This window comes from Panthera uncia, chromosome D1 (assembly GCF_023721935.1).
Source record: "Panthera uncia isolate 11264 chromosome D1, Puncia_PCG_1.0, whole genome shotgun sequence".
In the NCBI taxonomy this organism is placed as follows: Eukaryota; Metazoa; Chordata; class Mammalia; order Carnivora; family Felidae; genus Panthera; species Panthera uncia.
This window is the reverse complement of record NC_064808.1, coordinates 105,323,998-105,341,642: the sequence shown is the minus strand read 5'-3', so window position 1 is coordinate 105,341,642 and position 17,645 is coordinate 105,323,998. Positions and strand designations below refer to the sequence as shown.

Here is a 17,645-nt window from a genome sequence, read left to right as displayed (position 1 = left end):
AAGGAAGGACAGCCTCCACAAAGCGGAGTCACCTCGAGCAAACTCACTGTGGGTGTCTAGAGTGTCACCCTTGTGGCACGAGGCCGGCTGCCTCCACAGGAAAACGGCTACCCTCACTCTCGACGATGTCACAAAATGGTGGGTTCCAAAGGGACATTCCTGACTGTTAGCAACAGTCTGAGGTATTTTTATTGGCAGCTTTGAGGTTCTCTCTCTAAAACTGGGTAGAAGAGCACTCACCAACTTCACTCTATATTGTGCCCCAAGTTTTGATTTCCCTTTGAAAGAAAAGTGTTATTACCAAACTGCTACAACACTCTGGAATTTTATTAAACTTGTGAGCTTACCTTCCCAAAGTAATGAGGGAATTTATGTTGATCTTCAATGATGTGGGCAAACCCTCCTTGGAGGCCAAAATCTACAGAGAAGTAAGGTAAGCCCCTGGGTACCTAAATAAACAGATAAATCACACATGAGTACAGCCTGGAATTGGCAAGTTCTGTGCAATCCCTTCTCCTGCTCTAGGATATGAGGGAAGTTAGGCAACCCTTCACAGCAAGAGCATATGATAAATTTCCAATTCAAGAATACGTAGTGACGTAACTTTCAGAGTCAAACATTTCATCTGGTAGCCTTTCAGCCAGATAGCTCTTTAGCTATAATCAAAACCAATTCTTTTCCTGTCTTTGAGGAAAACAGCAAGAAAAGGTAGTGTTTTTATATAGATAACAGAATAATTTTCTTTAAACTACACAGAGAATAAGGGTATCATTCCTATATTTCCCTCACAAAACAGAACAGGAAGAGAGGCCTAACCATATACTTAGAGCTTTGCTCATAATATTTTTATTACCATTTATTTATCAAAAATAAATTAAACCCAATCATAATTTCTTCTTAACTGGTGAGGTGGGTATAACAATATTTAGTTAACCAACCTCATTTCAAAGTATCTCCAGGACTAACTATGATCTTTTCCTCTCTCCTTTCTACACACACACAGACAGACACACACACACACACACACACACACACACACACACACACGCAAACGCACAAACGTGCAAACGCGCACGCACGCACATGCTCATTCTGGCCCTGAATCCCACATGCCTATTTCACTATAAGTAGTTAATGTTGTAAAAAAATCAGTTTATAAAATAGTATATAACATCAAATAGTAGAATATAACATCAAATATATATATATAATATGTATGTATTTTATATATATATATATATATATATATATATACATACATATACACACACACTATATAATAGTATATAACATCAAATGCAGGGAAAACAGGTTACTGTTTTGTGGCTTTATTTATTTTTCTTACTTTCACATTTTCAGAATAGGATAAACAAATACACGACCTAGACAGTCAGGAAAAAATAAAGTCAAGAGACTGAGAAGGCCTCTAATCAAAGCTCTGAACCTTCTGCCAGTCATTTACCACCTCGGGGTCTCCTGAGAAATATGAAGAACTGAGAGGTTTGCTGCGAGGATGAACTAGAAGTTGCGCACCCAGGGTAAGCCCGATGCCTCACACAGAGAAGGTCATTCAAATATTACAGGGCTTTGTGCAAACATGGTGGTCAAAGCAAAAAGGATAGAGGACTCCCTAAGAATATTTTTGGTAGGTGACACAGAGCGTTGTACGTGAGGCATGAATGGGAATGGCCAAAACAAAGTTATGGAACTACGCTGACTACCAGACAGCACTTCAAGGGAGAGGGAACTTGAGGAAGCAATCTGTAAGGATGGGGGCCATGCCCTTTGTCTGTAACATATTGTACCTGGCAGGAAAATGGCCCTTGAAATATATGCTAATCCTCTATTTGCCATGAATATACTACCTTATACGGCAGAGGGACTTCACACATGCAATTAGTTTATGGATATTCAAATGAGGAGATATCCTGGGTTATCCTCGTGGGCCCAATACAATCACAAGGATACTTAAAAGTAAGAGTCAGGAGAGTCAGCATCAGAGAAAAACTGGAAGATCCCACACCGCTGGAACTGAAGATGAAGGAAGGAATCCCGAGAGGCTTCTAGAAAAGGGAAGGGAACGGATTCTTCCCTAGAGCGTCCAGAAGGAACGCACACCTGCTAAGACCTTGATCTGAGTCCAGTGCAGCAGATTTCGTATTTGTGACCTCCAGGACTACAAAATAAATCTGTGTCCTTCCGTCGCCGGTAGGAAGCGAACATCCATGCCAAGTGACTGACTCAACAACTCAGGACGTAAGTGCCGAGACAGCACAGTAAACACACCACTGCTCTGCAAGGAGCGGGGGCTGCCACGAGCTTGTCTGTCCTCTCCCTGTGGCTCCTGGGGACAACCGGCTGTCTCATCAGGACGGTGGCTCGTCAGCAGGCGCCATGAAGGCTCTAGTATCAAAGCGCGTGCACACTTACCACTCTGCTTTTCCTGCCTCGGCCAGACAGAGGGAACGACCTCTGGTATCGCTCTTGAAAGACACTGACAGAACTATGGCAAAACATTTTATTGATGGTAAACAACAACAACAACATCAACAACAACAACAAAACAGTAATATTTGAATCTGCCCCTTTCAATATTTCCAGGTATTACTCCTGACTTGCTCTAATTGTCCTTCAGCTTGAAGGTCTCTGGGTGAACCCAAATTTTCCTTGACATGGACTTTCCTCAGTCTTAAAAATCCCTAAATGTGCTAGATGTTTTTTAATTATAGCTATCACAAAATTAAACTTACAATCATCACATTAGAAGTTGAGAAAGAATTCACATGAAATCTCAATGTCACAGCCTTGTGAAAACCGAGCAGTGTTGTTGACAAGTTAGTTGATAACACACAAGTGCTCTGCACTGAGCACACAGAGAGATGTGTTTCCCTGTGTATTGCCACGAACTTCACACAACTACAGAGAAATCAGGGCCCAGAAAGGGAGCAAGGGGGCACAAAAAGAGAAGCTCATACTCACAGCAGAAAAACATAAATCAACAAAGAATCAGAATAAATTACCAGAAGCCAAGAATTTACTTGAATAAAAAAATCACCCCACCCCACAAAGCAGGTAAAACACTTTATGAAACTACCAAGGACACAGAGTTTTAAAAATAAGTATAATGAAGTTCTTCCAGAATAGAAATAACATTAAAATAAGTCAAGATTGTTCACTTTGTGCTCAGAAACACTTTTATCATTTTTAAAAAGCCACTGAAAAGCTTATTAACCTAAAAAGTGACCTCCTTTAGAATTATTCCTAATACTCAAGTTCTCTTCACAATTCCATCCACATAATTATCGAATCCTAAAGCTAAAAGGGACCAGAGATGTCATCTGGCCCACTCCCTGTCTGCTGTGACTCTCAGATACTATGTGATGACTTAGAAAGGCAACTCTTGGGATCTCGGCAATGCTTCCAAGTAGAATATACAACTACTGTTCCTACAAAGGTCTGTATCTGTTTCGGATTTTCCATATTAGTTAAAATATTAAAATTCCCTAGGCATTTGACTCAAGTACGGAACACGTTTTAAAAAACAAACTTAAAATAGGTACTAGATGGTTCACCAGGAAGAAAACTGCATACGCAGGATAGCAAATAGAGAATAATACGTATCTTTAAGAACTTCTACTTAGAAATACTTTCAAATGCCATTAAAATCATGTTATAAAAGAATATTTAATGGCAGGGCACCTGGGTGGCTCAGTCGGTTAAGCGTCTGACTTCGGCTCAGGTCACGATCTCACAGTTTGTGAGTTCGGGCCCCGCATCAGGCTCTGTGCTAACAGCTCGGAGCCTGGAACCTGCTTCGGATTCTGTGTCTCCTTCACTCTCTGCCCCTCCCCAACTTGTGCTCTGTCTATGTCTCTCAAAAAATAAAGAAATGTAGGGAAAAAAAAGAAAAAAAAGAATATTTAATGGCAATGGAGATTATGAGAAGTGAAAAACTCAGGCATAATAGATGTGTATGCTAGGTATCCTTTTTTTCTTTTTTAGAGACAGAGGGAGCATGTAAGCAGGGGAGAGGGGCAGAGAGAAAGAAGCGGAGAGAGAGAGAGAGAGAGAGAGAGAGAGAGAGAGAGAGAGAATTCCAAACAGGCTCCACATTCAGTGCAGAGCCCAACACGTGGCTTGATCCCATGACCTTGGAAACATGACCTGGGGCAAAACCAAGAGTCAGACACTCAACTGAATGAACCCCTCAGCTGCCCCCTACATACGTTTTACTATAGGCTCAGAGAAGACAGAAATGAAAAGGACATTTGTTAAGGGGGGAGTTAATATACTGTCTGGTCGAATTCGCCAGCAAGGGGAGAAAAGAAGACTATAGACAATGTTTTACCTTTGTGTTAAACCTATCTTCAGTAAGGCAATGAAATTTCAATCTCTTGAGTAGGACATAATAAATGCAATGAGATATCTTACCAGTCACCTGTATCAGGAGTCTGGCTTTCCAAAAAGAATATATGGAAGAAAATAGCCTAGTGTCATCTATTAGAACAAGGGTGAGCAAACTTAAGAAAACATAAGAGTCTGAATTTAAATAAAATGTTCTGGGCTTTGAAGATTACATAGTCTCTGCTGCAACTCTCCACTCTGCCCTTGCTGCACGAAAGCTTCCAAAAGCAGCACCTAACAAACTGGTGTAGCTGCACTCGAATAACGTTATCTACACACGAGGGCAGAGGGATGACCTAGCACACAGGCCGAAGTGCCTGCCCCGCCCCCAGAGTCCACATCCCTGTTCTGTTCCAGCACGTGCAATGCACACAGAAGAGTGCCTGGTAAACAGCTCTCACTCACTGAACGCTGTACAGTAAAGTGTGTTTTGAACAGAAAACCAAAAAGGAATCCACAGTTCTAGTATATCTCTATTCCAGTTCATTTAGACGTCTAGAAAAGAGAGAGGTCCTTGTGACGGTACTCAACTTGTGTAACGTGTCTAAGAGTGAGTCTGTGGATCGACTAAGCTGTGAAGCTCGGTTGGGAAACTCCCCTAAAGAAAAATGAACCCATAATCTAACTTAGCCACTGTTTTAAAGATTGTAACAGGTAATCTTTATATGGGGGGGGGGGGGGGGGAAGAACTCCAAAATCAAATAGAGCCTCTAGGAAAATGTTATCCTCGTTATAATTTGAGTAACGAGAGGGCCCCTCTCCTTACTTCCACAGAGGCTGAGAAGACCATTACAGGAGCTCCTACAGCAGAGTCTGATGTGGTCACAGCCAACTGTAGGCACCACAATGGCACAGCGCCAGAAGGTGAGGAAGGCACTGCTCCAGAAGGTGAGGAAGGCACAAGGCCAGAAGGTCGGGAATAAATATTCACATAAGCATCTGAACAAAGGAGCATTTGCTAGACCAAGTAGAATGAAAAGAATTTCTTATTCATAGAATTACTTACTTCACCTTGAGTCACTCAGTCAAATGGTCTCTTTCTTTCTTTTTTTTTTTTTTAATTTTTTTTTTGATGTTTATTTATTTTTGAGAGACACAGTGTGAGCGGGGGAGGGGCAGAGAGAGAGACAGAAAGACACAGAATCTAAAGAAGCTCCAGGCTCTGAGCTGTCAGCACAGAACTCACAGGCCGTGAGATCATGATCTGAGCCGAAGTCAGACGCTTAAACGACTGAGCCACCCAGGCGCCCCAAATGGTCTCTTTCTTAAGTAAGATGTGACAATTAATGATCCCTAAACATCAGGATCATTTCTTATACCAAGGGCAAGAAAAAGATACTTACAGACTTTCTGATGTCTTTCGAAGAGAGATCGATCAATTTCTTGTTCATAGACCATTCTTCATCAGATTCCATTATGGCTTTCTAAGAAATAGCCATTTATTAATGAAAAAATAGTTTATAAGCAAACACAAAGAGACTGTTTAAAAATAAAGTAACAGTGAATTAATCACAGATAGAGTATACATGGTAGGTGGTTCATTATTTAAAATGGGTTAAGGCTTTAATTCGTTATTTAAAATTGGACCTTAATTTTCTTTAAAGTCCTATCTTTAGGAAAAAGGAAATATTATTTACTCATTCTTAATTCTTGTACTAACTTCAGCCCAACTTTACACCACAAATACAATCCTTAATAAGCCTAAGCAATTTAATTTAAACGAAAAGTTTGTGAACATAAAAGTTCACAACTTCCTTATCCCATTCATAGAAACCTACTCAAATAAATTTGTTTAGTTTTACTGCCCTTTCCGCAAAAGAGTAATTTCTGACAACCAAGTACTTGAACTATTTGGCCCTATAAAAAAGAAGTAAAAATGAAGGGGAAAAATGCATAGATGCGGCATTGTAAGACCTCCGAGCCTAAGCAACAGAACCAGTCTACATGGTAAAGAAATATTTAATAGAAAAACCAGGATGATGAGTATCAAGTACTCTCATTTTTGTACAGTTGTCATCATTAATGAAGCAAATTTTAAACATAAAATTAGCATTCAAATAAGCACAGTTTAAAAGCATCAGATACACTGCTGGTCCATATTTAAAAGGCATATGGGGCACTGGGGCTGATACTATGACGTAGCACATTCAGTATAAAACTGAAGGCAAATCAAATAAAAGGTTTAGGGTAGAAAAGTGACACACCGTTCTAAGTGATGACATTTCTGTCACCCAACATAACCAACAGTGGCTGCTTACATGTCCTATTACCTCAATGCCTGTGGTCACAATCACCTAAGACTCTACTGGGGAGATACAAAAAAAAGAAAGAAAAAAAAAAATGAAGAAAAGTATAATAATCTCTTTCCCAACTGATTTTGCTTAACACACAACTGGCAAGTTGGCTCTTTCTCCTACTTTACTAGTATATTTCTTAAAATCAGATAATCAAATTGTTTTTAGAAATCTGTAGAGAGAAAGCGTATTTTCACCACCTCATTAACCTCAGCAAGTCTCACCATCCTTTGTACTGGGATGTCCAGTCCACGAATAAACTCTCCCATCCTGTATCGTCTAAATGTTGCACGGGAAAGTCTCCGTGCATCACTTCATAAAACACTGCCTCCATTTTTCACTTTACATGTTACTATTTCATATACGTTTCTACACATGCATTTATATTAGCCTATAAATTATAATGTATTCAGGTCAGCCTCAAAACCATGCTATCTTATAAAAGCTGCCTGAATATTATAATGACACTTAACTGATTAAAAACTCTAGTAATTATGTCCAAAAACGTATGTCAAGGTTAGATACTAGTTTCTTCTTACAAATAGCATCATGAGGTATTAAATACTAAAAGAACAGTAACTTGTCTCAGCAATTGTAACATGGACTATTTGTATGTAATTCTCTCCAGCTCTTGTGAATTTCAGTGAGTTTTCTAGAATTACGACTATAATTTTGACCACAAAGGACTTCAAGGTAAAACCCTGATTTTTCATTTCAGAACTGAAAAATTAAAATAGAAATCATAAACTGCCATTCAACAGTATATTCATACTTACAAATAAGCATGCTTTTTTTTTTCAATGTTTATTTATTTTTGAGAGAGAGAGACAGAGTGTGAGCAGGGGAGGGGGAAAGAGAGAGGGAAACAGAGAATCCAAAGCAGGCTCCAGGCTCCAAGCTGTCTGCACAGTGCCTGATGCGGGTCTCAAACTCACAAGCTGTGCGACCACGACCTGAGCTGAAGTTGGACACTCAACCGACTGAGCCACCCAGGCACTCTCAAATAAGCATGCTTTTTAAAGGTCAAAATCCCAAATTTCTCTCTACAGAAATTTACAAAGAATTTTTTTGTGTGCTTTACTGCATTTCTTTATATAAAGTTTGATATTAGTATATAAGGACAAAAAATACAAGAAAAAAGATAACCGTATTCATAAAACAGCACTGTTGTGAAACAGGATGCACGCAAAAGTATCCAGAATACCTTAAAGTAGATGGGAGCCATGTCGCCCACTTCCTTCGGGAGAGGAATGCACTCATAAACCATATGGTACTGCTTCTTCATGCTCATGTTAGTTTCTAAAAAGATGCAGTCCAACCCTTTATCTTCAAACATCTTTACCAATGATTTCCTAAACATCTAAAGAAAATAAAATGATGAGGTAACTAAAACACTTACAGACAAAATATGGAAAACAATAAAAGGTACACTAAATCCCTTTAAAATAAAAAATAAATGGTCAACAATGTTTAGATTCCGTACTGTTACCTTACCATTACTTTACTTTCTAAATCTACTATATCATTTCACATATTTAAGCAACTTTTCTTTTTTTTTTTTATTAACATTTATTTATTTTTTGAGAGTCAGAGAGAGACAGAGCACGAGCAGGGGAGGTGCAGAGAGAGGGAGACAGAATCCGAAGCAGGCTCCAGGCTCTGAGCTGTCAGCACAGAGCCCGATGCGGGGCTCGAACCCACGAACCGTGAGATCATGACCTGAGCCGAAGTCAGTCAGCCCAAGCGACTGAGCCACCCAGGCGCCCCTAACCAACTTTTCTTTTTAAACTGAAACTTACTCTGCTGAGTTTTGTGCATATATTGGAAATGTTCCAAAAGACTACAATAAGACAAGGAAGAGATAAAATCAAACTCAAGGAGTAAAATCAGAGGAAAATAACCACAAAACACAGAAGGTACCTCCTGGAAGGTGGGTGTGGAACCCACTTCCCAGTATCTCCCTAGGCTCACAGCATCTTCATCCACTGGCTCCCACACACGTCTGCTGACCCTGCACTTGGACCTTGTATACTCAAGCATCCCCTATTTTCACATACAATCATGTCCCACCAAGTGTATCAAAGTCAAATATACTATGGTGGAACAGTAAGAGTGTTTCCTTTTCCCAAAGAACTCAGCGTTATTATAAAATCCCTACTTTTTATTATTTTCTACTTATTTACATATTTATTATTTCATACCCTGAGTCCTGGAGCACAGACACGCCGTCCAGACGCTCACAGGTATGCACAGGACATCCCCTGTGGTACAGGATGATGTCAGGGCTTAGATGAAAGGGGACCAGGCTGAAGGCTGTAGCCAGAAGCTGACTCTCCCCACACCACCAAGGTGTCTAAGAATTCGAAATTCAAACTTGGCCTTGTAGAGTGTCATATATTTATTCTATCTTTATTAAGTGTTAGTATATTTGTCTAAGTAGGAGGAAGAAAGATTTTTTTTTATTTTTTTTAAAGTTTATTTATTTTTGAGAGAGAGACAGAGAGCGCACAAGAGGTAGAGAGGTAGAGAAAGAATCCCAAGCAGGCTCCCCACTGTTAGCACAGAGGCCAACACGGGGCTCGATCTCATGAACCGTGACATCGTGACGTGAGCCAAAACCAAGATTCAGACACTTAACTGACTGAGCCACCCAGGCGTGCCCCCCCCCCACCTTATTAAATTTATTTTTGAAACATTTTTTAATCTAGATTTGTCAGCTAATTTATAACTTTCAAATATCTTAATTAAATTGTTCAATTAGGACTATAGATCACATGTAGAAAATGGAGAGATCCCATACACCTCTACCCCAGTTTCCCCCGACGGTAGCATCTTACAAAACCACAGTACAGCATCACAACCAGGATATTAACAGGGACACGGTGAAGGCACAGAGCAATCCCAACGCTCCCAGCCACACTCTCTCTCATCACATGGGCAAAACCGCCACTGTGTTCTCCATTTCTTTAATCCTACCATTTCAAGCATGTCGTACAGGTGGAATCACATCACCTTTTGAGGTTCCTGGCTTTAGCTCAGCCTAACTCCCTGGAGATTCAGCCAGGTTGTGGCTCAGACACTGCCTAGCGACTGCCACGTGCAGACAGCTGTTCAGCTTCCCCACTCAGCCTCCACGGACACCCCAAAAGGGGAGAAGCTACTTATTGCTGCTGCCTGGGGGGTGGGGGTCCTGGGACTCCACCAGGCCTCCGATGATCACTTGTCAGTAATGCCTTGTCACGCTTCCGTTTTGTACTCATTTCATAAAACAAGAACAAGTAGGAAAAAAGGAAATCAAATAATTATACATTGAGATAAACTACAAAGATACCTAGTAAGCAACAGACACAGGATTTGCTTTTCATTTCTGACCAGAGCTGTAGAGAAGTTCAGCAAAGCCTCTTTTAAAGACTCAATTTGTTGTCAAAGTCTTGGCTAATAGTCTAATAATCTCATTGTCAGGTGACTTGTTAGCTAAATCATTAGAGATGACTATATAGGATTGCTTCCCCTTTAAAAATCCTCTGAATCTTGTACTACACTTCATAAAACCAAATTAACAGTGCACACACAATTGAGGTTAAATTATGGTAAAAAATCATAAAATATAAAATACTGGTATAGGTATCTACATGGTGAAAGTGGTCATTCAAATTTTATACTTGCCATGGCCCCAATCTGATTTCTGCAGACAACAAACCTTCCCAAGAAAAGCCATGTTCACTAAACTGCTTCATTTTCCTCTTCCTGGGCAAACAAGAAGACTAGATTTCCCAGCCTCTCTGGGACTTAGGTGGGGACATATTTAATTCTGGGCAATGGAATGTATCTAGAAATGATAGGTGTCACTTGTGACAAGTGACTTATGTGTCCCTTGAAACAGTGAAGGGGCAGTGTGCCTTCTTGTATTCATTTTCTTCCATCCAAGGTCCTGAAAGAGGACCCCACCACAGGAGAGCCTGATAATGGAAGGAGCCTGGATACCCAATTAAATGTCTGGGGGCGATCTGCCTTGGGAACTGCCCAACCCACACTGGACCGTGACATAAGAGATTAACTTTTCCTGTCTTGAGCACTGTGAGTTCGGTTCTGTTTGCAACAGCAGTGACCACAATTCGATGGACGATTCACAGACATCGGTGCTAAGACTGACATGGCTCACGAGCCAGGAAGTGACAACCGTTCATCCATTCCCGCCTCTACCCTGTTGTTTTTCCCAAAAGTTACCTTCGCAGGCCTAGTAAGCACTTAGAAAACAAACACACTTGCACAAAACACTTAGAAAACAAAATGGGAAAAATATACAAAGCTGGTTTTATAAGATAGTTTTTTAGACTGTCTCTATGTTGTTAACTGCTACCGTTTGTGAATTTTTATTTATTATGAATATTTTCGATGAACTGTTACTTATTTCATTACCTAGTGCAGTGGTAACATAATCTTACCGGCTAGAAAAAGGAAAACCATTGCTGGAGTAGAACTACCTATTTGAAAACTAAGCTTCTTTGAAGAAAGGAGAAAATGTATATAAAGCAGCAGCAGCACCGACAATGTAACATTGTCTCACAAACTTCCTTGCTTTCCTGTTGATCCACAGCCCTTTCCTGGTTTAACTGTTTCGATGCTTGTTCTAAATACTATGTGGATGACAGTGAGGAAGACGTCTGTCATGAATTACAGAGTCATGAATTACAAATGCAAACTTAAAGGTACTAAATTAGTAGTGATGCAAGAATAGTTCCCTATGATAATATAAACATCATACAAGCAGGGCACACACAAACACTCAAGTACTTCTCTCTGCATTAAAAAACTGTACTTGAAAAACACGAGTTTAATGAAAGAATTTGAGGTTACCCGCTCCACTAAAGAAGGATCTTCCCGAAGCTCAGTATAACACATACACTATACGTATTTAAATAATACTCATTCTTTAAGTTATACAACAACCAAACACTGAAGAAAGTTTTTTAGTTCATTATTATAACATACCAAAACTATTTTATGCTTCACAGAGATATAGATCCCCATATTATGGGGATTATATAACATTCCCATTTTTCTAGTAGAAAAAACTCTACCCATTGGGTAATCACTATTTTCCACATTTCTAAACTATGACTACTCACCTACATGCCATTCCTCATTTTAGTTAACACATCTAGACTAAAATTCCTTACAATATATTTAAGTAAGCTATACTAGAGTGTTGCAATTCTTAATTTGTATCAAGTCACATTATAACAATTCAGGTGTATATAAGTAAAACTTTTTGAAATGAAAATTAAAGTATTATACTTGGAAATATAAATATCAAAGCTATGTAATGTTGATCATATAATATTAATACTATAATTTATTCAGATTTTCTAAATAGAACATGTCCAAAGGTAAAGTTATCCAGAGATAAATGTTATGAGATAGAATACATATATTTAACTCTGTGCCCTCCATGGAGTAGCCACTCAGAAATGACATTAAAGTAATTTTTAAAACAGCCCAAATTACTGGAACAAAGAGAACGAGAGAAGCCTCACTGGAAATCAGATCACTCCATAATAACTGACTTAAACATCAGCAAGCTGGCTCATCCCTGGCAGGTGTGGCGGGAGGGGATCAGCAGGGGTAGCAGAGAAGACAGCCATCCTGCACTACAGAAAGAACCCTCACAAGGCTCAAGAACTGGTAAGCACCAAGCGGTTACAGAAGGAGAGTGAAGGTGTAGCAAAAAGCAAATGGCATAGATGGAAGTCTTTTGAAAAAAGCAATTAACACGCCGATACCCTCAACACCAGCAGAACGCTGTCGCATTATTCTCTGTAGAAGGTCAACAGTAAGTTTGCTGGGCTGGCAAAACCTGACACACCTGGAGTCTGAAAACGGGGGCATTACAGGAAATGTTACACAGTGTTTAAATTCTGCTGCCCCAGCCTTCTTCCCCCACTCGTCTGCCAGAACAGGAGCAAACCGTCTCAGATGCACCAGGTGAGAGATGGGAAGAATTGTCTCTGGAGAGTCTGATTGCCCCCAGAAAAAGACCTGAGGGTGCAATACTGGAGCTTTCCCAGGGAAATGGCCCCATCACACCGCTCAGCAGCAAAGCCCACTGTAGGCAATGACCCCACCACCACACCGTTAATTTGGGATATTTAAATAATGGATCCACGGTGTCTGACGATAACATAAGCTCAAACCTATCTGTCAAACTGATAAGAATAACTTTAAAGGGGACCAAGCTTCACTCTATAGTTAATGAAACTAAAAAACCTGGCTCCTATTCATTCAAAATCTGTGATTATTCCCATATGCTGTGCTGAAACTTAGTTTTGCATTTTCTATTAAATATAAGATCCAAAATTAAATTTAAATGTTACTAGAGGATGGGGATAAACATCACTTAGAAAAAGTGGCTCCTGCATTTCCAAACATTATTTTTTCCTAAGTCAAATAATCTTTGTTAAATATTCTCTAGAAGGGGGGAATAACCATAAAGATATTTACCAGGGCGTGATTAACTTGAAGGTTTTTTTTTTTTAAGGTTTTTTATTTTTAAGTAATCTCTATACCCAACATGGGGCTCAAACTCAAACCCCAAGATCAAGAGTCGCATGCTCTTCTGACTGAGCCAGCCAGGTGCCCCAACTTGAACTTCTGGATATATTTGAAGGTAAGAACAAAAATCCCCGAAGCTACATTTCTTTAAATAAGCTAGAATTCAAATACTTTATTTGCTCACTGTCTTATACTAATTTACAACTTGTAACAACTAATTCTCTTATCACACAAAAAGCCATAATGCTATTCTCTGTGTAAGATAACTTGGCTTTCCTCCCTCATTCAATTTTCCATAGTGCATACGGCTCCCAAATCCACTGAAGTGCAATATAACCTGTACGAAAATACACCATACCTACGGGCAGAATTAATGATTTTATCTCTGCATTTCTCAGGACACCGGGATTATCGACATTCATGTCCTCAGTATCTACTGAATGAATACATTTCTTCTTTATCCACCTCAATGTTTTCTATCAAGTGGCTTAATTTCTTACAGAAATATAAAACACACAGACTAGATTCCTGTATTACTTAAAATCTTTTTGGCACTGTATTTTGCTCTAAGTTAAATCAGTTTTGCATGCATACATTTTTAAAAAGACATTCCAGAAAAGTCTCAAAATAATTCTGAAAACCAAATTTGCATACTTCCACTTTAAATTATTTACTGCACTGGCATCCACTACTAGAAAAAATTTTTTTCCCACATCAAGTGTATTTGTCCACATTCTTACCCATGCCTGGCCACAGATATATGGTAACAGTCTGCCCTTTACTTTCACAGCATAAACGTAAAGATTACAAGGAGTAAGAGACTGAATTTCACAACGTGTGGTCAAAATATCTCCTCTTTGGGCATCTTTAGCAACATGATGCAAAGACCAGTACATACTGTCTTTTACAGTCTTAGAATTTTCACTTTTTCTAACTAGGGGTCCCTGTAACCCCTATTCAACTGTCAAGTATTAGAAAAATGAAGAGTTTTATTTTTTTTCTTTTTTGGTCATTATGCGGTCTTGAAATAATTCAGCAGCAATTTCACCCATGTCGTGCCTTCCAGTTTCTTGCAGAATCAGCCACAAAAAGCAGGGTAGGGGAAGGGAGGGAAAGGGAGGGGAGGGGAGGGAAGAAAAATCCTGAATCTAAAAGTTGGGCCAGGTAATAAAGGGAAAAGTATAAAAGTAAAGGCTGATAGCAAAATCACAGCAGCAGAGACCAATTCCATTACAGGAAAATATGGCAAATGCTGAATATGAACCTCTGACTTCCAAAATTTATTTTTTATTGTCTGAAAATCTCTTTTATTACCTTACTTTGTCAAGAATGGCTATCTCCTGCTCCACAAAAGTAGAGATTAGAAATCTTACACTGATTTTTTAAGTAAAAATACTTATTACTTTGTCACGGTTTGTTTAGTACACAAAAGCTTTCAGATGTACACCTGAAACTAGTAAGGCTATACATCAGTTATATCTCAGTAAAAAATTTTTTTTAAAAAACCCTTCAAAACAGGGAGCACATAAGGGAAATAAACTAAAAAGGGAGTGAGTGGTGAAAACATGATCTAGAGATGTACACAACTAGGGAAATGTATACAAATGTGTAAGTTCAGAAAGTAAACTGGACAAAGGTAATAAAGAAACCCACTGGCAATTATTTTGTAAAAACTGCTCCTGCGCATTACAATGATGAAATGACCATGCTGACCTGAATTTCCTCCCAGATGTCTTCATCCAGTAAGGTGGAAGCCCTGTGGTGTTGCAAAGGGACTATCAGGCAGTGTCCCTCGGTAAGAGATCGGACGTTGGGTAAACATAAATAAACCTATGGGGAAAAAGTTGCAAAGAGAAATGTTATTGTATTTATTCTCAGTTGCGACCAATGAGCCATGGGAAACATGGCTGACACCTAATAAAGCACACTTGTTTACAAGCAATATATTTTATTTTAATATTTTTAAAGATAGCTGATATTTTCAAAATACTTTTAAAAGCCATGAAGGCAGATTCTAATGAAATGGAAATTTACAGCACAAGTCTCAATTTTAACTGTTCTATGTATTTCAGAGATTGAGCGTACCCAAGGGCAAAATGAATGACACACTTTATCCTTGATCTGAGAAAGCTATATGCTTTCAAAGCCCTTGAAACAACACAATTTTGGGCAAGAATGAAAAGATATACGGCTTGGTAATGAAAGAGAAGTCTAACTGGTGCCTATCAATCAGGTTTTCCTTATCGTACTGCCTAAGCAAAGAGAATTAACCCAAGTAAGAGAGAAAGGAAATGTTCTCTTGTATGGTTTTACTGCTCTGCTTAAATTCCATCTGTTTAAATACATGTGTTACCTACAAACTGGTGCTATTTTTCCACTATATACAACTGTCTTAAAAAAGAAAAAAAGTCAATTAGCCTATATATAGTGAGCAAAGAGTGCTCATGAGGAACATTAAAAATATTCTGCAAAGAGGCTCACTCTTATTTTCTACTATTTTTTGTTAGGTTTTAGATAGAAGTATTTTGTATGGCAGACAATATTATTTCACAAAATAATGCAAACTTTTTAAAACTCTGCTGAGAGAGGACAAAGAAGGAATGGATATGGAAATTTACCTAAGTTTATAGTAAGATCAAACCATATTCAAAATATTTTTAAAAATAACATCAGTACTGATTCATTAATTGTAACAAATTTACAACTTGTAAATTTGCTTACTAATGTCAGGTGTTAGTAAGAGAAGACACTGGATACAGCGTTTATGGAACTGTCTTAATTTTTCTGTAAATCTAAAACTGTTCTAAAAAAGAAACAAAGTCTATTTTTAAAAAAAGTAAAGCACAGTGTTAAGACGAGGGAGACAGATAACTTTTATTTTTAAAAAAAGGAGGAAGAAAGCACGAAAAGCTGACAATCAGAAGTTATTTAACTCTGTGATTCTAATGAGTATTAATATAGTTTCATTAATACATTTGGATTTAAAACATTCACTTTAAATATTAGAAATTCAAGCTGAGTGAGAATTACTGAATTGCTGTGGAATGTGATTTATCATTTCCACTGAATGGCAAAGTAATTCCTTAGAAACTCAAAACCATCTAAGATTAACTTAGGTAATAACTGAAAGGAGTAATTTCTTCTTGTTTATTCAGATTAATTAAATGGCCTGTTAGCTACAGTGGATGGGATAGGTAGTCAGATGACGGATAAGGTTCCTTCTAATCAATATTTCAAATATTTCTGTATTAACACAGTCACAGCCGAAAGGCTGGAGGTAGATGGTAGTTTTTAGAGCATATAACGCATAGATGCAGAAAGGAGAGACTCCAGTGGTTTTTTAAGTTAAACTAGAATGAAAAGACTGAGTCCCAAAGGGAAGAAACAGGTCAGCCAACTCTCAGGAAGTGAAAGGCAAAAAGAATTTAATACCATGAGGAAAGACTAGTGGGAAAGAGTGGATTACCTGACAGCGGAAGAGGACCACCGACAAGAACAGGGAAAGACGTGTATGACAAATAGTAAGGGTGGAAGATAAGAACCAGAAAGTGTCTGTTCACAGGCCAGCAGTTCACTTTCACGAGTGAACTGAGAAACGCCTCCTTGGGGAAGCAGCCTACAAGGCAGGAGGTGAACAGAAGGTCTGTGCCCCCCTGGGCCCAGCCTGTCTCCAGTGCACTGGGGAAAACAAAAAGCCCCAAAGAAAATTCTCCAAACTTCTAAAGCACAGCAGGAAAAATTTACTTTGTTTAATTTGCTCTTACGTGTTTAAAAGGTAGGGATCGGACTGAAGAGGAATGAAATATTTATAATGTCATAACTAGAAAAATGTAAATGTTTATAAAAGTCTGGAAAAGAATTCAGAAAAATTGATACAAGTAATTGGTTATGGTGGGGTTTTTTTAATTGAATAAATTTTATTTTTTTTAATTGAATAAATTTTAAATGGAACTTTTACATTTACCTCTTTGATAGTTTGGAAGGGGGAAAAAAGAAGAGTGAAGAAATAAAGTTAAAGAAACCCTAACGTGAACTGATAAGTTGACTGTCTTAACAACAACCTAAAGATACTAAAGGCTAGAGTCTTTGTAATGGAATGGAAAAGCCCACACCAGTTCTCTGGACACACAGGTGTGTGTGGAGAGGGGCAGGACATACACAAGAAACAAAAAACTAGCAAATAAACACGTATATGCACAGTCCCTGAACTATGAGTTCCTGAACTAGCATGGCACTCATTCATTCCTCTCCTCTCCTTTTCTCACTCCCTCTGCCCTGGGCCACACTCTGCTCCACGAACCAGCTCTTTCCTCCTCACGGCTCTTCACCTGCCGATGCCCCTTCCTGAAATATCAGTCATTCACATCCTCATGTTGCTTGCTCCTTCCATCTTTC

At 38.8% G+C, this 17,645-nt stretch overlaps 1 protein-coding gene across 2 annotated transcripts in view; it reads right to left on the bottom strand.

Moving 5' to 3' along the window:
• The window catches only part of CWF19L2 (CWF19 like cell cycle control factor 2), a 176,065-nt gene that overhangs the window by 24,541 nt on the left and 133,879 nt on the right, over positions 1-17,645 (bottom strand). For both annotated transcript variants that reach the window (XM_049621379.1, XM_049621389.1), the window contains exons 14-17: positions 14,964-15,080; positions 7,903-8,058; positions 5,748-5,828; positions 348-449 (exon numbers count right to left, since the gene is read on the bottom strand). In XM_049621379.1, the coding sequence (XP_049477336.1) occupies positions 348-449; positions 5,748-5,828; positions 7,903-8,058; positions 14,964-15,080 (456 nt within the window). The remainder of the gene's footprint in view (positions 1-347; positions 450-5,747; positions 5,829-7,902; positions 8,059-14,963; positions 15,081-17,645) is intronic.